Source organism: Erithacus rubecula (assembly GCF_903797595.1).
Source record: "Erithacus rubecula genome assembly, chromosome: 26".
In the NCBI taxonomy this organism is placed as follows: Eukaryota; Metazoa; Chordata; class Aves; order Passeriformes; family Muscicapidae; genus Erithacus; species Erithacus rubecula.
Genome location: NC_136678.1, coordinates 5,017,958 through 5,034,030, shown reverse-complemented (window position 1 = coordinate 5,034,030; position 16,073 = coordinate 5,017,958). Strand labels below are relative to the sequence as shown.

Sequence of the window (16,073 nt, the reverse complement as noted above, 5' to 3'; positions counted from 1 at the left end):
AAGACAATCGTATTTCACCCGGTAGGAGCTGCTAAATTCACACTTAGAGCAATAAAGGCACAGCCAAACAAACATGACCCCGAGTGGGATCCGTGGCTGTGGCAGGAACATCCCAGCCACACAAACCAGATGAGGAGCATTTATCTCAGATCCCTCGTTTCACAGCTTTCCTTAACAGCTCTGGCCCCTGGAATTAATACCCAGAGCCCAGCAGGCTGCAGGGGGAGGCAGAATTATTTACATGGCTGCTTCTCCCTTCCTGCACCAGCATTAAAGGCCAGGTGAGGTTTCTTTGCCTGATAGGTTTTTTTTGTTGTTGTTTGGGTTTGGGTTTTTTTGGGTTTTTTTTTTTGTTTTTTTGTTGCTGTTGTTTTTTCTTGTTTTTTTGGTTTGGTGTTTTTTAGTTTTGTTTTTTTTTTTTTTTTTTTAAAGAGAATATAATTATCACCTGAAATTATTGAGGTGCAGATGCCACCAAATGCTGACCTGGGGCTGCTCCCCCAGTAAAACCCCCCGTGCTGGGGGAGAGGGCAGAGCAGCCCACACACAAGTGGAGATGGATTTATTCCAGCCTCTGCTGCAAGGCTGAGGGCTGGGAAGCCAAATCTCTCTCTCCCAGGGTTTCATTAGCTGGGAATGGCTTTCTAATGAGATTTACACAACCTAGCCTGGAGCCTACACACCTTGCTCTGCACAGCAGGGAGCTCAGGAGGAGCCTCCTGCCCCTCTTGTGCCATCCCTCAGGATTGTGACACCATCAGGGTACAAACCCCACATCAAACCGTGGCACTGGGCTCCAGTTTGAACTGAGGAAAATGTAAGGTCTGGTATGGGGAGCACATCCAGCAGGGGAGGGATGAGGAATGAGATCCAGCTGGGATCCCATGGGCAGTGCTGCTCTCCATCCCCACAGACCCCACAGGAGGGGACCCAGGGGCTGCTCTGGGGGGTCTCTCTGCTCCAATTGTCCCCCTGCACCCTGTAGGGACAGGGAGAGCCCCCAAGCTCAGCCCAGCCCTGGGCACTTCCAGCAGCACCCTCTGCCCTGGAGCCAGGGAGGGAGGGGACAGTGAGCCATTGCTTCTGGTGCCACAGCTTCAGAATCCTGTATTGGCTGAAATACCCCTAAAATAACCCAAACTCAGCATTTGGGCATTGCCCTCAGGCACAGGGGGGATTTTGGGGTGTCCTGTGCAGGGTGAGTGATCGAGAACTCGGTGATGCCTGTGGGTGGCTCCCAGCTCAGGGAATTCTGTGGTTCTGAGCTCCCCTTACTCCCTTTGGAGGCTCAAGGTCCTTTTTTGGATGGGATCTGGCTGTTCTGGATCTCTGCATCACCCAAACAAAGCCTAAACCCAGCCCCCAATCCCCTGCTGCTGCCTCTCAGGGAGGTGTTTTCCTCCAAATCCAACACTTCCTCCAGCATCCTGCTTGGACGAGGTGCCAGGGACGAGGCCACCAGCCTGGACCATGCAAAGACCTAAAATGGAAAAATCCAGCTCCTTTTTGACTGCCTGGAGCCTGCATTCTCCTCTCTGCAGGCACGGGAATGCTGTTTCTGGCACAGCTTCTCCAAATAAAAGTGTGGTCAGCTCTTTTTTGGATGGATTTTGAGCAAATTGTTTTTGTGGGCAGCGCTGTCTGCTCGCTCTCACCGAGGCCCAGCCACACAGGGAGGAGTTATTTGTTAAACCCTGTCCTTCCCCTGGCTCCTCCACAAAGAAAAGGAAAACAAAAATACTCAGAATCCAGTTCTTAGTGAGGTATTAATAGCACCCAAGGCACTGACAGTTGTGAGTCACTTGAATGGACGGGGAAAAGCCCAAAACAGCTGCAGGAGGCAAAGGAAACATCCCCAGTGCTGAGTGCTGTCCTCACTCCAGCAGACTGGGGAGGAATTGCTCCCCACAGCCCCCTGATCTCCAGAGAGTGCCCAAAGGGACTCCATTTCACAGAGAAGCTTCTGCCTTTATTGGCAGACACCTTCAAACCAGGACAGGCAGGAACATCAAAACCCCACCTCGAGCTTTGCTTTTTTTGCCACCAAACCCAGAAGTTTTGCTCTGCCAGAGTGTCAGGAGGTTTGGAGGGAAGAGAGGAAGTTCCCAGAGTCTATAAATACTCCCAGGTGTAGCCTGGCAGTGACAGCTGACACAAAAAGCCCCGTGCACCTGCAGGGCTGCCAGGGAAGATCAGCCCTGCTCAGCCAAGCCTGGAAAGCGCCGCTGGCTACGGCCACTTCCAGCTGCTCTGCAGGGAAAAGCAGCTCCCAGAGCTCCCAGAGCTCCCAGAGCTCCCAAAACCCAGCCCTGGTGCCCAGCACACCTGCCAGGAGCATCCTCCTCGGGGACAGGCACTGGGGAGTTTGCTGCAGCTCCCAAGGGGGTTTTGTGCACTGGGATCAGTTCCTCATGGATGTTGATCCATTCTAAAGGTTCAACCCACAGGAACAGCTGCAGTTGGGAAGGTGATGCCCACACTTCATAACAAATCTGGCACTGCAAACCACAGGCTGTGCCTTGTCTGCCCTCATTCTCCTCCTTGGAGCATCCACCTGGACAGCAGTGAAGTGAAGAATGGCCCTTGGCTCTGGGACTGAGGGTTTGGGGGTTCCCAAATTTCCTGTGTGACTTAGGATGGGTTACACAGCACCTCTGTGCTTCAGCCCCAATCTAGAAAGTGATATTGCTGCTCCATCTCATAGGGAGGATAAATTTGGGAGTGGAGAGCAAAATGTTCACACGCTGGCGGGGGTTGCTGCAGAGAAAATCAGTGGAAAAAAAGCAGAGGGAAAACAAAGAGAGAAAACAACAATCCCCCTGTGTGAGCAGCACGTTCCAAGCTTGATTACAATAAAAATAATTTCTTTAACACCCACACAGAAAGCTGCAGGCCAGGATTGCTGCTCCCCCTCTCTGCCTGGCCCCAGCACTCTTGGCAGAGCCCTGGGCAGGGCTGGGGCAGGGGGAGCAGGCAGTGTTTAGTCTGCCTGGCACATTCCTGCTCGCTGCTCAAATAAACACGGGATTATTGATGGAGCCACCTCCCCTCCCCTGCAGCAGCCAGGAATGCCACAGTTATCAAGTGGCTCCTGGGGACAGCACAGGGATGGAGGGACACCCGAGGCTGGAGGGGTTTTGTGTTGAGAAAAGCAGGATCTGCAGCAGGTTTGGTGTTCAGGATTTCCATGTGGGATGCTGAATGTGCTTTCCAGGAACATCCCAGAGAAATCCATGTGCCTCCCTCCAGACCCACGCTCCAGAAAATGCCAACGTTTTTTGCCACTGCAAAGTTACAGCAGGAAATACTTTTCCAGAGGAGGAGGAGGGAGAGCAGGAGCAAACCTCACAAAAAGTTGGGTTTTTTTCTGCTCTTACAACCAGCCTTAACTTTTATATTTACTCCCAACTTGCGAGACCATTCCAGCCACTTTCCCTGGGGCACATCCATCATTTTCAACCTGTCTGGAACCTGCAGGAGCTTGAGTCAAGTTCCACCTCATCTGGGGGAGTTTGTCAGAGCCTTCAGGGGAAAAGGAGAAAAAGGCAAAGATGCTCAGGGTTTAAGTGTCAGGGTGGATTTGAACTCTCCTAAATCCCTCTGCCCCTTGAAGCCTCAGAGTCAGCCCAAGCAGGAGCTGAAGAATGGAGAGGTCAATGCTGGGGGCTCTCAGCTGCTCCCCCAGCCCACACAGCCACCAGGAAAGTGTCACATTGTCCCAAGCAAAGCCTGGTCCAAGGGAAGCACTGCAGGACAGAGCTGGAGCTTGGCAGAGTCACAGACCCAGGAATGGTTTGGGTTGGGAAGGATCTTAAAGTCCATCCAGATCCACCCCTGCTATAGGCAGGGACACCCCCACTGCCCCAGGCTGCTCCAAACCCTGGCCAGCCTGGCCCTGGGCACTGCCAGGGATGAGGGAAACACTTCCAGGGATGAGTTCAGTCCTCACAGGAAAGGATCCAGCAGGACAAGCTCCTGCACACTGTCTGCACAAGCCCCACAATAATAAAGTGATACTCCACACCACAGCCCTTTTTCCATTTCACCCTTCACTGGATCATTTTATGCATCTATTCCCATTGCTAATTCAAACTAATTAAAGTATAAAATAGAATAATTTGTGCAATTTCAGAGCTCCCCTCAGCATATTGTGAGTTATGTTTCCTTGCTGTTGGTGCCCAATGTGAGCAATTCCTGGCTCAGTTCCCCCCAAACTCATCTGCTGGGGAGACAAATGATTCCAGGGCCACGGGAATGGGGCAAGAGGGGAACTTTAAAGAGCAACAAGAATCCAAATTTGCTTTTCAGTTTCAGAGCTGAGCACTGAGTGTGACATTTCAGCTCTCTCCCTCAAAGCCCTTTTCCCTCCTGGGAACACAGCTCTCTCCTTTCAGTGCTGGTGAGGAAACCTGGGTCTGTCTGTCCATCCAGACAGGAAATCCTGCAGCAAAGCCAGGGCTCTGCAGCACCCCAAGCCCAGCCTTGAACATCTGCATCACCCACAGAGCTGGGAGAGTGGAAGGTGTCCCTGTCCATGGCAGGGGCTGGATGAGCTTTAAGGTCCTTTCCAACCCCAAAAATTCTGGGAATCCATGAGCTCAGCATCAGATCCATCAGCTGATGGTGACACCAGAGCTGTCCCCAGCTCCTGAGGATGTCACAGGTCCCTCTGCAAACCCTGCAGCACTGGGGAGCTGTGAATGTGCACGTAAGGGAAATTCTAGAAATACTTCAGGACCGTGGTGGCTCGCCTGGAAGTGAAACAATGGATCTGTGGAAGAGGAGGAATTGGGAAGGGAAGCAAACACGTGGGAACCCTGTGGCTGTGACTGGCAGGGGAAGAAACAGCCCTAATACAAAGAAAAACCAAAGCAAAACAAACAAACTGCAGGCAAAGGCAGCCAGCACTTGAAAGGAACAACCACATGAGCAATGTGTGAAACATAACTCATGTAGGAAAAACAAACCCGTGACCCCGAGCTCACACCAAAAGTTCATTCCTCAAGGATTCCTTACCTCAAAGGCTTCTGCCCTGAGCTGCCCACATTTATTTTGTGTCTGGACAGACATCCCAGTGCTGGGGGAGGTGCTGGGACCAGCAGGGCCAGGGCTCTGCAGGCTGACAAATGTGCTGGCAGCAGGAGAGCAGAGCTGCCAGCAGGTTGTCCCACCTGGCTGGGCTGCAGCTTTTTTTGGTCAATTGATGTTAATTAACACATCCTCCTTGTCAGGGAGTTATTGTTAATGATATCAGACAAGTTTTTAGCGGGATTTCTTAATTATTCTTAACTGACCGCAGGGAGGGAAGGGGAAAAGAGGGAGAATTTTGGGAGGCTGGAGGAGGAGCAGGGGTGTGGAAGAGGAGCACAGCCCTTCCTCCAGGGGAACCTGTCCCCATCCCCAGCTCCTGTGTGTCCCAGCTGATGGGCACAGGGTGAGCAGGTGCAGCAGCCCATGGGAGGCAGGATTTTGGATGCCTCTGGTGGGATTCAGCCGAGCCCTTTTCCCTGTGCCAGTGTTCAGAGTTTGCTGTGATTATGTCCAGCTAACTGGCTGTTCAACTAGCAGATAATGTAGTTAAAATTTTAATCAGTTCATTTTTTCCCTCTTGATGACTCCAGACCCTTTTATCCACATCTCTTGCATTTTTTATCATGTTTTCTCAGTTCTTTTCAGGACACCATCAGTATTTACAGCCCTGCTGCTCCAGGACTGATGGGCTCCCCTGTTTTTCTCAGCCCTCACTCCAATCCCAACCTCTCCTAAATCATCTGGGCAGCTCCTGTCTGCCTCCCCCTCACCCAGCATCCAGAAAGTTCAGTCCAGAGCAAACCAGTTTTCACAGGACTGAAACTTCTCGGGGTTAGAGGACAGGAGAATGCACAACAAATTATCCCTGGAGAGCTGCAGCTCCTGGCACAGGGGCACTTGCAAAGCAAATATTTCAGTGCTCCCAGAGCAGACTAAAAGACAATTTCTTTACCTAAAGCCACAGTGATGGATGTGGAGAGGGAAGGGGGGGAATTTGTTTGGTGGAAAAGCAACAGGTCTGGGGAGAAATCAGAATCTGTTGCTACCACATCCTTGAAGAGTTCAAAGGCAGCTTGGATGGAGCTGGGGTGCAATGAAATGAGAATTAAGGTCCCTCCCAACCCAAACCATTCTGTGGTTCTCTGATTCTACCAAAGAACACAAAACTGTGCCCTGCAAAGCCCAGCTTCTCCCACAGTGGGCACAGCCAGCATTCCCTGAGGAGCAGAGGATGCCCCAGAGCTCTGCTGTGATCATTGGTATTCACTGCCTGATTCTGGTTCTTATCTCTGCCGGGGGAGGGCTGAGCAGGAGGCTGCTCTGTCACATTCCTCCTAAAAGCAGAGGGAAATCATCCCCCCCTGGCTAAATTAACCACAGAGTGACCCCAGCTGGGCTGGGAGCAGCAGCTCCTGAGCCTCTGAGAGGTGCAGGAATTGTGGGGAGTGTTTATAGGAGAGGAATTCTGGTGCAGGAATTGTGGAGGATATTTATGGGAGAGGAATTCTGGTGCAGGAATTGTGGGGAATGTTTACAGGAGGTGAATTTTTTGGTGCAGGAATTGAGCAGGATGTTTAGAGGAGATGAATTTTGCTGCAGGAATTGTGGGGAGTGTTTATGGGAGATGAATTTTGGTGCAGGAATTGTAGAGAATGTTTATGAGAAGTGAATTTTGGTGCAGGAACTGTAGAGGATGTTTATGGGGGGGTGAATTTTGGTGCAGGAATTGTGGAGGATGTTTATGAGAAGTGAATTTTGGTGCAGGAATTGTGGAGGATGTTTATGGGAAGGGAATTTTGCATTCACAGCACCCTGGGCAGTGCCTGGTGAGGAAGTTGCTGCTTTTCTCCGGAGCACCTCACCCAGGGTTTTTTTACATGAGGAGTAAAAGACAACTGAGGGAACATGAGCTGGGAAAAGAGTGGGAAATAAGAAGGGAACAGGGTGGTGGCAGGGATGTTTTGAGGCAGGGAAGGGGGAGTGAGGGCAGAGGGAGAGCAGCACCAGCTCCTCTGCCCTGCAGCTCCTCTGCTGCCCCTGGAGCAGCTCCTGGTCCAGGCAGGGCTGGAAAGGGCCCTCCTGGGATGTTTTCATCCCCACTAACACGAGGATTTTCCTCCCAGCGAGCGTTTCCTGCGAGCATTTCCATCCTGCTGATTTAAATTCCACGTCTGCAGCCCTTGATTAGGTGGTGAAATCTTTTGGAGCTGGCAATCCCTGCCCCGGGTTTGATTGAGCTCCTCTCACTGCTGGCTTAAAAATAGCCAAACTCGTTCTTCTGTCGAGAGCTGTGGAAATCTTTGGCTCCAGTTTTTTTGCTGATGCTTACACAGGGTGGGCTGGGCTGGATGGGGCAGTGGGAGCCCAGCCCTGCCCTGGGGGCTGCTGCAGCCATGGGGCCACCAAATCACCCTCATCCTGCAGGACTGATCGAATTGAGGCTTTCAGACATTGGAAATAACTCAAACAATGAATGCTCAGGAATGAATCACAGAGTCAGTGCTCCTCAGCATCTCCAGCCTCCTCCTGCCTCAGCCCTTCCCTCTGCAAGGAAGACACAGAGAAGATTTTCTGCACCTTCAGGGGTTTGGTGTGACTCTGTGACAAAACAGGAATTTTGTAATCGGGGGGCTTTGGTGGCCCCACATTTGTCATGCATTGTCATTAACCCCTCACCTGCTGTTTGAGTCCTGGGTGCACCCTCACATCTCACCCGTGACCAGTGGAGCAGCAACGTGACCAATTCCACTTCAATGTTTTATTTTTTGTGGGGTTTTTTATTTGTTTTTGTTTTCCTGATAGAAACTGTTAATTGAATTTGTCTGTGAGAAATGAGGCAGCTCCCACTGGGCAGTGGCTGAGAACAGCCATGGTCCCCTCACTGTGCCTGTGCTGCTCCCCCCAACACTGACCCACCACTGAGCCCATGGTGAATTTGGGGACAAAAACTGGGATTCTGGGCAGAGTAACTCTGGTAGACCCACTGCTATTCCCACCCTGGAATAACAAAACTCCTGCAATGTCAGTCATCTCCATCATCATCTCCATCATCATCTCCATCATCTCCATCTCCATCATCATCTCCATCATTATCTCCATCATCATCTCCATCATCATCTCCATCATCTCCATCTCCATCATTATCTCCATCATCTTCTCCATCTCCATCATCATCTCCATCTCCATCATCATCTCCATCTCCATCATCATCTCCATCATAATTTCCATCATCATCTCCATCTCCATCCTCTCCATCTCCACCCAGCTCTCCCTGAGCCCTGCTCAGCTTGTGTGTGGAAATGAGCTTTGCTTGCTCCACCAACCCTGGGAAATCAATTCCTGCTTTAAACAGGGTCAGAACCACTTCTCTTTTCCCCTCTGAGTGTTTGAAACCAGGTGCTGTGGGAAGGGAACCTGAAAGAGCTCCTAATAACCACCCTTCAACCGAGTGGTTCAAGAGCTCCCAGTGCCTGGAAGCAAAGTTTCTTTATTCCTCTCTCCCCCAGATTGGGCTGTGCAACTGTTGCTTCTGTGCTTTGTGGGAGTGAAATCAAATGTCAAATATTCTGCTTTGGAAGGAGTTGGCAGCGAGACATGAAAGGCTCAGGGAGAGCTCAAAAAAAGAGGGAGGAAAAAACTGGAGCAAAGCACAGACAGGGCTGGGACAGGAGCCAGGGGAGTGGGGAAGGGCTGTGCTGCAAGCAGAGCTCCAGATCTGAGCAGGGAGAGGCTCTTTTCCTGCATTTGGGCACAGAGCTGCTCCTGGTGCTGCCTGCACAGAAGGGAGGTGGGCTCTGTGCCAAGGAGCCCATCCTTTATAGGATCATCCCCACAGCCCCATTCCCTCAGCCCCATCCTTTATAGGAACATCCTGACAGCCCCATTCCCTCAGCCCCATCCTTTATAGGATCATCCCCACAGCCCCATCCTTTATAGGATCATCCCCACAGCCCCATTCCCTCAGCAGAACCCTGGGGCTGCTCCCAGATCCTGTCCCCAAGCCCAGAGGAGCTCAGGAGGTGCCCCCATCTCTATTGGGGAGCACCTTCCCCAGCTCAGCTCCCCAAACCCCAGTTTGTATCTCAGAGCTGGGTTCTGACCCAGGTTTTGGCTGTTTCTGTCTCTCTAGAATCCCAAATCCCTGCTCTGGACAATCCTCCCCCACGTTAACATCCCTGCCAGGAGCAGCTGCTCTCTGTGGCATTTTGCTGGGGTAGAATTTTGGTTTGTTCTCAATTTCTAGCCTGCAGAGGCCTTTTTATTTTATTTTTTTATTTTTTTGCTGTACATTCCCAGCCCTTCTGGGGGCACCTCCCACCATTTGCAGCCTCAAATTTGCAGCCCTGGAGCTGCTGCACCTCGCTCCTCCTCTTGCTGCTGACCCCTTTTCAATCATCAGCTTCTTTTATAGAGAACCCAGGGAAAAATATATTCTTGTCTGCACTTTGCTGAACTATCACATTGCCAGGATGGGGGCACTGGGGTCACAGGAGCTGACAGGATCCATATGCATGGATGCTGGGATTTTGGGAGCCAGAGCACGAATTGCTACAAGGGCAACAGGCAAATCCTGGGGCAAATCCTGCAAGGAATGAGAGGCAGCAGCCCCCAGCTCCTGGAGCCTCCCCAAGGCAGAGCTGTGGCTGAAAATGGAATTAATGTTCCAGGAATATTCTATTATTTGCTAATTCTCTTCACATCTTTTTGTTTCACAATTAAGCAAATTAGTGCTTTGATGAATATTAAGACGCTCTTGCCTCATAAAAGATGAGTTAGAGGCATTCCCCCTGGATTTTGCTCCTAATGAAAACAGTTCCTCAACTGTTTGAGATCCACACTGGGTCGTTTCCTCCCTGGTGGGAGCACGGGCAGCACGTGGCTCCTGCACAAAGTGACCAAGCATTAACATCTGAATAAAATAATTCAATTGCAAAGTTTGCACAGATCCTCATTATTGCCATCTAATCCCAGCCCAGGCTGTGATGGGATCTGAAATTTGTGGCTGCTCCTGGAAGTGTCTGTCCCTGAGTGGCTCTAACAAGCACAGAATATCTTCCTCAGCCTCAGGGGTTCACTCACTCCAGGCTTTTAGCAAGACAAGGCTTTGCCCTCTTTTGAAACATTTCTTCTTTGCTCTTAAATGACTTTATAACCAAGGAAAGGATTTCCCAATTTTTTCTTTTCTTGCTGTAGGTCAGAAAAACAGCTCTGCTGGCTCTGGGAGGAGCTGGGAGCTCCCAGTGCAAGGTGCAAGGAGAGCTGCTCTCTACCTCCATCAGAACATCCCTGATGACAGCAGCTCCTCCCTGCAGCATCTCAGAGCAGGGGGGAGGCAGCACAGGTAGAAATCTGCAGTGACCAGGGGTTCACTGCACACAGAACAATTTAACAGCACCCAGACACCTCCAGGTGCAGCCCCTCTCCTGCCTCCAGCCTCCAGAGGCACCAGCCATATTAACCTGAACCCTCAGTTGTGAGGAACAGCCAAAAAACGCTCAGCAGAGCCAGTGAGCCTGGAAATCTGAGTGCTGGGTGCTCTGTGTGCTTCTGAGCCTCAGAAAGGAACAGAAGGGCCCAGATTATTATTGGCATGGTTGTGGCTCCCCCAGCACCAGCCTCCTGTGGACTGCCAGCCATCAATTCCCACCATAATCACTTGGGCTGTGCTTTTTTGGGATGGGCACCACCCCAGGGCACGAGCAGAGCTGGCACAGAGCAGAGCCAGGGTTAATGGGGCTTGGTCCCCCCCTCTGTGCAGCAGCAGCACTCACTGGCAGCCCCTTCAAACATGCTGGTGAATAACTGAACAAAGAAATACAGAGAGAAATCAAGCCACCATCAATTCAGCCATTCTAGGAATAATTTGGTCCCAGAAAGGGCGGCCAGGCCTTGGCAGGGGCTGCCCAGGGAGGTTTGGAGTGCCCAGCCCTGGAGGTGTCCAGGGAATGCTGGATGTGGCACTCAGTGCTCTGGGCTGGGGACGAGGTGGGGATTGGGCATGGGATGGAATTGATGGCCCTGGAGGGGTTTTGCAGCCTCAGGGATTCTGGGATTCTGAGCTCAAGGATGCTCCAGACAAACCTTGCAGCCCCACTGCAGGAGCAGCAGCCCTGGGATCCCTGCTCAGCCTCAGCCCCGAGGCAGGAGCAGCTCAGAGCCCACAGCAGCTCAGTTCCCATCCCTGCCAGCCAGGAACAAGCACCTAAACTCTGCCCCAAGCCCTGATGCCAATCAGGGGCAGAAAACCCGAGCTGCTCCATCCTCTTGTCCCCATCCCGGCAGCGCGGGGCTGAGCTCTGTGTGCTGCAGGGAGGGGAGCTGGGCTCAGCCCCGGGGCAGGGAGGGGAGCAGGCACTCACCTGGCGCTCGGACATGATGTACAGGTACTTGTGGTCGATGGAGAAGGCCATGTCCCGCAGCACTGGGCTCCCGTCCTTGAACACCGACACCACCTCGTACTGGATCCCGCCCTGGGGGGGTCCGTCAGCCCGGATCTGCGGGGAGAAACAACGTCAGGGGGGACTCACAGCAGCCAAATTCCTGCTTTGTTTTGGGGGGACTCACAGCAGCCAAATTCCTGCTCTGTTTTGGGGGGACTCACAGCGGCCAAATTCCTGCTTTGTTTTGGGGGGACTCACAGCGGCCAAATTCCTGCTTTGTTTAGGGGGGACTCACAGCGGCCAAATTCCTGCTTTGTTTTGGGGAATGATGAGCTGAGGGGAGGAGGAGAAAGTAGGGAAAGGAATTAATTCAAAAATCTCGGCTCCAAGCTGGAGACAGAGCAGGGGCAGCGTGGGAACAGGAGATGGAGCAAAGGTTCTGTCCCCACTGGAGCCAATGTGGTTTTGCCAGTCCAGGAGAAATAATGAGAGAGTTTTGTGGTTGCAAGGAGAGCACAGAGACCGCCAGTGAGCTGTGATTGACCATCCCAGAGGAGAGCAAATTGTAAACTTTTAAGATTCTCTCTAAAATAAGCCTGAAAGGAGACCACAAAACTCAACAGCCAACAGCAAAGCCGAGATACTGCAGAGGTATTTTTTAATTCTCTAGACACCCATAGAATGACACTTGGACAATCTCCATCACCTCTTCCTGCCACAGAATCCTCCTGGAGCTTCATCCCTGCTAAAAACCTGGAGATGCTGCAGCACTTTCCTGTCTGCAGGATTCAGTGAGGCAAAGGCAGCCCAGCCCGTTCAGTCCGGGCTCTGAGCCCCCCTCCATCCCTCCATTTCTCCATCCATCCATCCATCCATCCATCCATCCATCCATCCATCCATCCATCCATCATCCATCCATCCATCCATCCATCCATCCATCCATCCATCCATCCATCCATCCATCCATCCATCCATCCATCCCTCCTGCTCCCGCAGGAAAACCTGCCTGGGCTGTTCCAAACTCCCATCCCTGCCAGCAGCCTTCTCTTCCCAAAGTGAATAATTGATGTTCTTGGGGGCTGTGTGAGGGGAAGGGGGGAGGATAAACAAACTTTACCTTGTCCTTCCCACCAGGATTTGTGTGTTTGGAGAGGCGCTGGATGGCAACGAGGTGTGTGCGGGGCTGGCAGAGCCCGGGGCTCGCGGCGACAGAGCTGCGGGGCCAGGGAGCCGGGAATTGTCGGGAATTGTCGGGAATGTGCCGGGAATTGTCGGGAATTGTCGGGAACTCTCGGGAATTGTCGGGAATGTGCCGGGAATTGTCGGGATGTGTCGGGATGTGTTGGGAATGTGCCGGGAATTGCCGGGAATTGCAAGGAATTATCAAGAATTGCCGGGAATGTGCCGCGATGCGACGGGATGCGCCCTGGAGAGAGAACACGGCCCTGGAAAAGCCCTGATCCCAGAGTGACAAAAGCCCTCATCCCGAAGATGCCAAAGCTCTGGTCCCAAGGATGCCAAAGCTCTGAACCCAAAGATTCCTCGGCTCCAGCCACACGCCTGTGCTGCCCCAGCCCTTTTTGCTGCCCCACTACTCCCTTCCCAAAGGGCGGGGAAACCCAAAGCCTAAACCTTTGGGAGAGGCAGGATGGAGCACAGAAAGGACCAGCTCCTTCCTCTGCTCCATGTCCCCATGAAGAGAGCAGGTTGTTAAGCATCTTAAGGTAGTTGAGAAAGGAGCCACCCCAGCTGGAAATACCAGGAGATCTGGGCATTCCCAGAGCAGAGACCCTCCCCTGCATCCTGCCCTCAACAAATCCTCCCCTTGGGAAGGGCCCCGGTGCCTCCTGCCGTGCACAGATATCTTGGGTACACACAAACGCATTCATTTTCTATGTTTCTGCTTTTCCCTTCACTTCCTGAATGTTCAGGGCTATTAAAGAAGGTCAGGTGGGAATGTGAGTGCTCTGTTGAACACCCACAGTCAGGCACAGGAGTCTCTGGCAGGGTTAAGCTGCCTCAAAAGCCCTGAATTTTCAGAAAGCAAAATCCCCCAAGAGGCAGAAGGTCAAATCCTGCTTTAATTCCACCTGTGAGAATTAGGATCATCACAGCCCCCTGTGAAATACCAAGAATTAGAGGCAGATTCACACCAGTATGAGCCCAGTGCATTACTGGGTGCTGCCACCTGAGTCACCCAGGGCCAGAGGGACAAAAACCACCTGAGGAACAAGCAGCAGGAGCACGGGGCTGTCAGGGATCCACAGCCACCACCATGCAAACCCCTGATTAATGGCCAGACAGGAATGGGAGCCCGGACATGAAGGATCAGCAGCCTTTGTGAAAAACAACTGTTTTGCAGAGCTCCCTCAGGGCACCAGCAGCTCGTTAAATTGAGCTTCTTTCCAGTAATGAGGTCAGACAGGGCTAATAAAGAGAGATACCACTGGACAAGCCTGGTGCAGACCAATTCCAACTGGGAATTGCAGCTCTGGGCTGGAGACAGCGCCGAGTGCCCCAAGGCTCCTCCAGGCTGGGTGAGGGCGTGGAGCTGTGACTGGAACGGGAGTTTTGGGGCACAGCAGGAGGTGCTGGGTGCTGCCTGCACCCTCCTGCCCCCACACAGGCCAGGGAGCTGCCCTGGGGCTCTGTGTCACAGTGAGGTGGCTCAGGGCACAGGGCAGAGCTTGCTGCCCCCATCCCTGGGTGGGAGTGGGACCCCCCAGATGACCCAGAGCCCCCTGCCCACAGCCCAGGGCTGGGGGCACCCACTGGCACCAGGATGCTGCACTGCATCTCTGCTCAGGGCTCGGTCTCCATGGCAACAAATGATGATGTCAGAGAAGAGCGATGATTCCTGTGGATGAGGAAGAAGAAAGGGATCATCTCACACAGCAGGAAGCTTCTTGTTGACGTTTGGAGAGGGAAATAACTCCTCTGCCTCATGGATGGGTACCCTCCTGGGGCCAGACAGCTCCTGAGCTGGCCTGGAGCAGTGGTGTGGGACCAACCCTGAGCCTACAGGCTCATCCCAAATCCAGGGCTTGTCCTAAATCCAGGGTTCATTCCCAAATCCAGAGCTCATCCCAAATCCAGGGCTCATTCCCAAATCCAGGGCTCATTCCCAAATCCAGGGTTCATTCCCAAATCCAGGGCTCATTCCCAAATCCAGGGCTCTTCTCCAATCCAGGGGTCACCCTGGCACGGTGATGGAGGAGAGGGGAGCAGAGGGATGGGGCTGAGCTCCACTGGTCCTGCTTGGTTCTGTCCCCTCTCCCTGTGTTTCCTCTCCTGACAGGATGATGATGGGCATGGGAAGGGCTCAGGAGAGGGGCACAGAGGGAATCAGGGTGGGGAGAGGGACAGCAGAGCTCAGGAGGACACACCTCAGGCTGCCCCACTCGGACATGAACCCAGTGCCAGGGCCAGATCCAGCCCTTCCCTCCTGCTGGGTGTTTACAAATCTCTCCTGAGAAGTGCCTAATGACATAATCTGCAAATCCAAACTCATCCCTGGCTTGCAGGGCCATGGGCAGCCCCTCGTGGAGGAGCAGGATGTGCTGGGTGCAGGGAGCTGCAGAGCTGGGCTCACACTGAGCTCTCTAATACCCCCACAAAGCAGCTGCAGGCTAAGCTGGGCTTTATCACCAGAGATTAGCAAAATACCACATTGTGCCACGGGGATGTGGCCGTGTAGGAGCTGCTCAAGGATCTAATCTGACATGGAGCTGCTCCACACCTCTGGTAGGAAGGTTCCCCCCAGTGCTGGGAGATCTCTGCATTCCCTTCCAGTCCCTCCCTGCAGGCTCCCATTGGAAGACATCAAATCTCTTTGTAGGAACTTTCCATGATTAAATTACCTGTCTGTTTTCATTAGGGGTGTTTCCACGAGGCTGACTCAGGATGGAATTCCTGATGCCAGAAAAAACAGCTGAATAAGTCCCTGCGTGAGGGGACTGATTCCCCACCCTGGATCCTGCAGCAGGGCCACCCATTAACTCCTCAGAGCTGCAGCTTCTCCCCACATCTACAGGTGCCTGGTGGGTCCCAAAGCACTTTGGAAGAGCCAGGGGGGCAATGGAGGGGCTCCTGAGAGGATTCCCAGGGCCAGGAACAGCAGGCACTGCCTGAACTTGCTTCTTGTTGTAATGGCAATGAAGTGAAAAGCTGGGCCTGGTGATACTCCTGGTCCTGCATCCTCTGACACCCACAGCAACATCCAGGAGGGGAGAATCCAGAACTGGAACTGCAAATTATCACCCCAAAAGTCTCCAAGAGCCCTTCAGGCCCTCTGTGAAATTCTGGGAGTAAAAACTCCCCAGACTCCCTCTGACATCTGGATTGGAGCCATTCCCAGGTCATCACTAGACCCAGAGCAGTGTGGGGGTTTCTGAGCATCATTCAGCCTGTCCACCCCACATCTGGCATCTGAATTTGAAAATGCAGGTGTGCCAGGGCCCCAGGCCCAGCAGGATCCCCCAACATGCCCCCATCCATGGAGAAACCCAGCCCCAGAAATCTTCCCCTGCACATCCCTCCTGCAGGCAGGAACAGCAGGAATGGGCTGGGCTCTGCCTGGGAAGTCTTCCCCTCGGAATCCCAGTGAAATAGTAATCCCATTAAATATCTCTCCTTTAAATCATAGATGTGTCCACGAGAAAG

At 52.7% G+C, this 16,073-nt stretch overlaps 1 protein-coding gene across 5 annotated transcripts in view; it reads right to left on the bottom strand.

Moving 5' to 3' along the window:
- The window catches only part of PLXNA2 (plexin A2), a 144,361-nt gene that overhangs the window by 73,354 nt on the left and 54,934 nt on the right, over nucleotides 1-16,073 (bottom strand). For all 5 annotated transcript variants that reach the window (XM_079327268.1, XM_079327266.1, XM_079327265.1 and 2 more), the window contains exon 4: nucleotides 11,391-11,525. In XM_079327268.1, coding sequence (XP_079183394.1) covers nucleotides 11,391-11,525 — 135 coding nt within the window. The remainder of the gene's footprint in view (nucleotides 1-11,390; nucleotides 11,526-16,073) is intronic.